This window comes from Poromitra crassiceps (genome assembly GCF_964638095.1).
Source record: "Poromitra crassiceps genome assembly, chromosome: 18".
Taxonomy (NCBI): Eukaryota; Metazoa; Chordata; class Actinopteri; order Beryciformes; family Melamphaidae; genus Poromitra; species Poromitra crassiceps.
This window is the reverse complement of record NC_139636.1, coordinates 25,119,629-25,127,354: the sequence shown is the minus strand read 5'-3', so window position 1 is coordinate 25,127,354 and position 7,726 is coordinate 25,119,629. Positions and strand designations below refer to the sequence as shown.

The 7,726-nt window shown below is 41.4% G+C and overlaps 1 protein-coding gene across 1 annotated transcript; it reads right to left on the bottom strand.

Moving 5' to 3' along the window:
• Positions 1 to 1,688: 1,688 nt before the first annotated feature.
• Positions 1,689 to 5,629, bottom strand: LOC310793032 (uncharacterized protein). The gene is made up of 8 exons (XM_083654782.1): positions 5,542 to 5,629; positions 5,300 to 5,421; positions 4,783 to 4,949; positions 3,588 to 3,677; positions 3,334 to 3,499; positions 3,110 to 3,235; positions 1,977 to 2,705; positions 1,689 to 1,882 (listed from the first exon to the last, which is right to left on the bottom strand). Exons 1-8 carry the CDS (start codon positions 5,594 to 5,596, stop codon positions 1,838 to 1,840), a joined length of 1,500 nt encoding a protein of 499 aa, XP_083510908.1. The 5' UTR covers positions 5,597 to 5,629; the 3' UTR covers positions 1,689 to 1,837.
• Between the last annotated feature and the right edge of the window lie 2,097 nt (positions 5,630 to 7,726).

Sequence of the window (7,726 nt, the reverse complement as noted above, 5' to 3'; positions counted from 1 at the left end):
AAGCACCCCCCAAAGTAGATTACACATAATAGTTTTTGTTTTTGGACTATGCAAACGTATATTGTGAGTGGGGAAAAGGAAACATTTGAACAAAATAAGCATTGATTATCATATTGGTGAAATAATTGCCAAATTAAACTAGTCCTTCTAGGACCCCTGAGGCCCCCGGGCCTCGTTTTGGAAGCCACATCTATGAATCGTTTGAAAGTAATTAATAAAAAAACATAAATCTTCTTGGCTGAATGACTTGACAGCTTTTAATTATTTTGGATCCCATTTCTATTCATTCCTCAATGGCACTGTCGGGACAACTGGTCTTCCTCTGCTGGTGAAGGGAAACTCAACACTGCCTCCCGCTGTTCACATAGTCAAGCTGCAAGGGAACGGGCTTTCATGCTCCGTGTATGAGGCACTTGACACTGTGCCCAGATTTGGCAAATAATTTGTCTTTACAAGTCAGGAATTGATTTTAAAGATGACAAAGAACATTATTCTTTATATAAATGTGTTTGTAAGTCTAAAATTCAATGTTTTATTGCTAACTTTGTATCCATCACACACTGGTGTTGCCAGTAGGCTACAGGATATTGTGCTCAGGGGCATGATTTGTTACAGCACTTTTCTTATTTTGCTTAAACCTGCAGTTCTGTGATATCGTCAAATGATTTATGGGTCCACAAACCTACTAACACAAAATGAGTTAGCTGTGATCACTTTATACATGAGGTTACTGTTTAAATTAGCCAGCTGTGATCATTTTAGCTGTGATCTAAACAATAAATATCCTAACAAGGGATGTTCGATAAAACATGAATGCATTGAATTTTTTTAAAGAAATTCCAATGCAATTCATCATTCAGCATCAAAGAGAGTTTAAAAAAAATATTAATAAACATAATGTAGTTTTCTTTTGGGTCTCAGGAGGTTAAAAGAAAAAAGGAAGAAACCTTATATGCTGGATATTCCAGAGGAAGTGGAAAGCCTCCCATACGTAATGGTCATAATACAAGATTAGAGTCTATCAATTTTCAGTTGTGTAAGAGGATGAACGTAATGATGTAACATCCATTTTCCAACAGGCTGCTAAAGGTCACAACCTATAGTTTTGTCACCTTTGGTATAAATGTCACAGATGAAAACTATTTACTTCAACGTACTGCATCAGCATCAGGAGGGGAAAAGGCATTGTTGACTGGAAGGCATGTTTTGCATGTGAATCTTTCTTTGGAACCCATTCAATTTAGTAGTGGCCGCCTGAAACTTGCCTATTTGTTTTAGCAGTCGGACGTATTTCTCTACCCTTGTCCTCTGAACTTGATGGATCGTATCATCTGCAATTTACAGGCCAGCCCACATGCCCTCGCACTGACCGCGAGAATGAGGGTCACTGCCTCCCCCAACTTGGTCTAACCACATGGTAGCTGCAGGAGCTGGCTGCCTCCCCCCATCTTGGTCTAACCACATGGTAACTGCAGGAGCTGGCTGCCAACCCCCATCTTCGTCTAACCCTATGGTCTCTATCGAACATCAAAATGCAGGCCCCGCATTTCTCACTATCACCCAGAGAGGTATACACGTTTTCTTTTTAGAATCTCTTATTTATAGAATCGTGACACGTGTCTATCCAGCACATACAGTGTACATAAAAACAAATCTAGGTTACATTTTCATTTTCAAATAAAGACAGATTGAAAGGCAAAAATATATAACATAGTTTCAAAAGATATGATCACACATGAGTCAACGTTAAATAAAAGGAAGCTATTGAGTGTATATCAGGCAGTAGTGTCAAAGTAAGTAAATGTTTACTGCAGTAGTTGGTGAGGTAATATCTTCATCATTTCCTCTTGACCTCAGGGAAGAACCATTTCCATTTTTCATTCTGCAGGAGGTAAATAAGTCAATCATTAACTACAAATGATAAACATTAATATGACTTAAATATGACATGTGTTGTTGACGTGAGTCCTACCAACCTTCATCCCCCAGGATGGCAGCATGTGTTTGGGTCTGAGGTCCTCCAAGGACTCGTAAGTGTTGCAGTTGGGTTGAGGCTCAGCTGCTTCCTCGTAGCCAGGAACCTGCTCATATGTATTGTCAAGGGGGGAGCGGACAGGAGTGGCTTCAATGGGAACCTCAGCATACATCGACTCATTGTTCTGCTCTGAAGGGAATGACCTGGTCTCAATGGCAGTGAGCGGGTTGCCAGGTCGGCCAGCCAGCGCATAGACGGGACTGTCACACAGGTAGTCCAGGCTGTGGCTGCTGGTCGGTCGGCCGTGCGTGTCTTTCCTCTCCGCTGGCGGACCGTGGCTGGCGGCTTGTCTGTTGGGTCTGGGGGAAAGTCTGGGCGGGGTGAGGGAGGGTGCACTCAGCCTGTACGATCGCTCTTCATCTGAGTCGCTGTCCAGAAGAGGTAGAGAGCGACTCTTGCTGTCCAGCATGCTGAGCTCAGAGTAGACTGTGCCTGAGCCTGAGGCAGGACTACACCTGCTCAGGTTCTCCTGGTGACAGGTCTGATTCTGAGCTGTGGGCCTCTCGGCTCTGCCTGGACAGTCTCCATGGAAGTTCTCCTGACAGCCGTGATGGGCTCTAGGTATTTCCCTGGGTAACTGCTTCGTCAGCTGAGCGTAGGAAAGACCGTTCTGGGCCGGTTTTCGGTCACTCTCGAGCGGCCTGCTCCTCCGAGGCAAAGGTGGTATTTCCTGTTTCACAAAGCAAGCCAGGTTGTTAAACTTGGTTTTGGTAATGCTTGCCAATCAAAATAAAATCTCTATCATGAGAAACGATGTGTCCTAGTTCAGTGGTTCTCAACTCTTCTCATATCGAGGACCCCTAATTTAGTCCACATATAGGCACCGCCGCACCGACCCCCATTTGATGAGATTTTGTCCCTCAGACCCAAATCTGAGAATATGTTTTATTGTCAGATATGACTTTGTCCAGAATTCCAAGACTCTTTGCATTGGTAAAGTGATAACATTGAAACTATGATCAAATAGTCATTCTCCTACATTCTGTAATCATGTAGTCTCGCTTCCATTTAGAGCTGTATCCACGCAGGATACAGCGTTGAGAACCACTGTCCTATTTCACAGAGTGAACTCGCCTCTAGTGTGCTGTTGCTCTTCGGTGGCAGTGTAGGCGGCTGCACATTCCTCACAGCTCTGACTGTGACCATGGGCTTTTCTCTAGGGCTAAACTGGATGATATCATACAGCCCTTCATTCAGTGCCTGGATCAACAAAACACCATTTTAGACATGGAACCTGATTAAACACTGATTAAACACTGATTAAACTTAAAAGGGGAGTGACTCGAGGGTCTTCTCACCTCAAAACATGGAGATGTCAGATATTCTCCAAACGGCTCGATGGGGGTTATCTTGTAGTGTTCTATCAGGTCTAAGAGAGTGTCATGTCCCTCTGTGTCTCCAGAGACGACCAACTGTCCTGATTTACTTTGGTTTATCACAAAGTGCCGACACCGTTCCCTGCCTCTGTAATAAGAGATATGCATGTTGAAGCCATGACTCTCCATCTTATCTCTGTGTGATAACAGCCTGCGCTGAGTGAACCAGTACTCACCGATAGGAAAGTATGTATCCAATGGCCTTATCGCTCAGACGGATGAGGAAACTGCCCAGCTCCTTGTCTCTGAGTTTGTCCTCAGCATGCCTGTATAGATAGATGGAGAGTCATGAACATTAGAACATTCCTAGGTTATTAGAACAACAGTGCCCCAAAGGCCTGTTTGACGTAAATTTTCCAAACAGACACTTCATGGAATTCACCCTGTGATTGACGCCGCTATTAAAAGAAAATCCATTTTGCGAAAGGCCCTTTCCACAAGCCTATCATTTAGCAATACACAGGATCTGATGTAATAACTCTCCATGCGGTGCTCACCCTAAATAGCATGGGGAGTTATTGCCACATGTCCCTCCAGAGAAAAGGTTGTGGGCAGTGCACAAAACCAGCCACCAGTCAAATGCTGTTAAAATATGCAAGTGGCAGGTAAATTTGCTTCACTCATCGGCCAAAACAAACAAACAATGGTAATCTCTTGACAGGCTGGTAAAATTTGAATATTCACTAGCCATTTGGCCGGTGGACAAATTTTTTTTAATTTTGCACCCTGGGCATATGAGCAGGTATGGCAAGTATGGTTATCAACACTTTCGATCAAAAATGGTTTGGTGAAGGATCAACAGTGAGGATCAACCCTCTTTACACCATCAGATCTGTACTCTTCTACATTCACTGCACTAAATTCAACACTGCACTGACAAATAGGCTTACACTTCACCCACAATATGAATGCTCAGTTTACAGCACACAATTAAAAATAATAATAATAATAATAATACTACAGTAATAATAATAATAATAATAATAATAATAATAATAATAATAATAATAATACAGTAGTAGTAATAATAATAATAATAATAATAATAATAATAATAATAATAATAATAATAATAATAAACAGAGATAACAGTAAACCTAATCCCCATTTTCATAGATTTTTATCGTGTGATGTAATTTGTCTTGTTATGTCAGGATACGTTTTGTATTAGAAATCACATATACAAAGCAATTAAATACATTATGAGTTAAGAAATGCAATTGGTCATTTCTTACTACATTTGGAAATGTTATCTATAGTAAGAAACCTTTATCCTGTCAGGACATTGTAGGCAGAAACGTGATACCTTTATCACGGGCAAAAAATGACGCTAATACATTGAACTGTTTACAAATGAATAGAAGGTCTTACTTTCTGGTGATGAAGCCCAGGAACCAAGTGGGGAAGATGCCATTGTGGAGAATGAGAGGTGCTTGAGTCTCTAGGAACCACTTGGATGCCAGTTCCCTCAGTCTCCCTTCAGTTCCCTCGGCCAGATGTTCTGCCAGTGGTTCCCTTTGCTCCATCCTAGTCTGGTCCTAATCAACCCAGACAGACAACCGGCTTTCATTTCTCAACACTGTGACTACAGTTCAACAGTCTCATTTCTCAGCCCCGTGACACTACAGTTCAACAGTCTCATTTGCCTATTTTCCAGGAGGTGTCAACCAGAGAACGAAGCCTGCTCAATGTCCCCATTGTTCAAATGTATTGCTGATACTGGAGCAAAACCTGGTAACTCCAATCGGTCATTTCATGTTTGGAATTTAACTTAAGTTTGATCAGCAAAACACCCATTCAAATCCTATGACAAAGTTCACAAAATTTTCCTGAAATTCCTGAAAAGATTATTTTTTTCTGAGATGGACTGGACTGGACTGGACTTTACCTTGAAGCAAAACATCCGACAGGTCCTGAAGCAGCTGGCCTTAAGATGTCTGTGATCCACTGGCCTCTTTTCAGATTGAGGTTTTAGTTGTCTAAACAGGGCACTGCAACTCTTTTTAATCCCTAGAAAAAGAACATAACAAAAATAAATCGGCAATGAGACTTTATTCTCAGTTTAATCCAAAATACAGTTACTTATATGCCGAGGTTAGTTATATTTCAGAGTTCAGATTATGTACATACCTTTCGGCGAGATTAACAGTGTGTGGTTTGAGCCTGGTGTCATTTCAGCAAACATGAAAAATGATGATCCTCTGAACTGTCTGCAACCTCCAAGGGAAGGTGATCTGAGGGAGTGTGACTTTACACGGGAGATATAGAACAGATGACATTTAGAATTACACATACTTTTCCATCAGCTTGGAAAGCGACGGCTGTGTCTAACGGCAACGCACACAGTTCATACAGCTCATTTGCATTTGAGACCAAGCAAGAGTTTCCTGAAGAGAAGTGGAAAGCAAGCGGTACAGAGACGTGTGGTTTTTGAGCACATGGGTGCGTTGGTTTGCAACAGGAGATGTCTTGCCCACAAACTGTCTGATTACTGTAGCAGTGGCAGATACGTGACGTCAACATTTCATATTTTGTTTGCTCTGATGTTGACTTGCTATAAAATCCCATCACAGCTATTGAGGCCAGACTGAATGTGCAGAAGAAGGATGGAAATATTTGGGAAGATCCACTGTGTGTATCCACAGCGTAAATAAACAATAATTAAATCAGATATTTCCCTGCCTTGTTTTTAAGGCTGTGATGAACTAACTCATCCCCTCCATGGCAGAGACAGTCTGTGTTGTGTGGTGAGCAGTAGGATTTCCCTGTGGGTGGGAGCGGGTGGGCTGTGTCATATTGAAGAGGATGAGACTGGGTTTCTCTACTCCCCAATGGCAGCACTGTTAGATCTGAGACATATTCATACTGTATACAGTATATCATATCCTCTCTGAGCCGGTGCCCAGTGTGGTTTTTATATCTTCATTTTATTCAACCTCTCATATAATAGACAGTATACAGTAGCCTTAGTAGTCATGAATGAGCTTTGGATTTGTACTCAATAAGGACAATTTCTACGTTATACCTCTTGCTACTGTGACCTACCATTTCAAAATCATCATGATAATAATTGAAAGATAGAATTGAAAAAGATGGGAGGCTGGGAAGCTTGTTAGCTTCTGATGTTCAACATAGTTTGGGGTCTCTGTGGAAAAAGAGTCTTGTAGTCATGAGTAAAAACGTGAATCAAGGCTTTAAAAGCCTTTGTACTCGACCATTCTTTACATGGCTATGTGCTGAAATGTCTTTTTATCCCACGTTTTGTTCATCTATTATGTGACTACCCCCCCCCCCCCCCATTTGCCATGATGTAGACTACCTTTTAAATGAAGAATTGTCATGCTCATCTATGTCAGATGAGTGGCGTACTTAATCAACTTAAACTATAAAACATGAACATAAAAGTGCTGTTTTTGTATTTTTTCCTCATCATCATGCTAATGATTCTGTAGATGGAGGATTTCATTAAAGTTGTGGACCAGTGATGTCATTTGTGCATGAATGACATCACTGGTCCACAACTGAACTCAAATAAACTCTCAATAACTGTCAATCTAAATGAATGTCTGCAAAACCGTCCTTGCTCCCGATGGTGTGTAGGCACCCTGCGTGGCAGCCTGCCGCCATCGGTGTATGAATGGGTGAATGTAGACTACCTACTGATTGTAAAGCGCTTTGGATAAAAGCGCTATATAAATGCAGGCCATTTACCATTTACCATTTACCAAAACTGTTGACATTTTTCAGATACTGTATGTGTGAGATTATGGGCAAAATAACTCAGCATTGAAAATTGGCGGAGTGTTCCTTTAAGCATCTTTGTGACTCATGCGTGCTCCTCTGGGGGAGAAGAAAGGTTTTGGGTCATATATTATCACTGATTCCATATTCGATGAACCCCCTTAACGTTACGTGCTAAGCATCTCTGGATTATGAGCAGTATGTACCTGAACAATGTAGGCTATGCGTGTATTTTCTCTACCAGCACATATGACAAAGAGGCAAATTTGATTGATAGGAAATAGACAATAGGTTGCTCGTCCAATAAGTTATAGGAGCCTTCACTCGCCTGGCTGTGTGGCGGATGCGTGTCTTAAAGGTCACATGTCAGTTGACACATCAGTTAAATGTCATCACATCAGATCTTGGTAGCAAAAGGCCTATCTGACCCAAATCATCATGTTGTAATTTGTAACTGTGAGGAGCAGATGTTTTTTTTCATCTTGGTAAAAAAAAAGAAAATCCAATTCAATAAACAAGAGCTTGAGTTGAACGATAAGACTATTCAGTGATAAAATATTGTACATAGCACAGC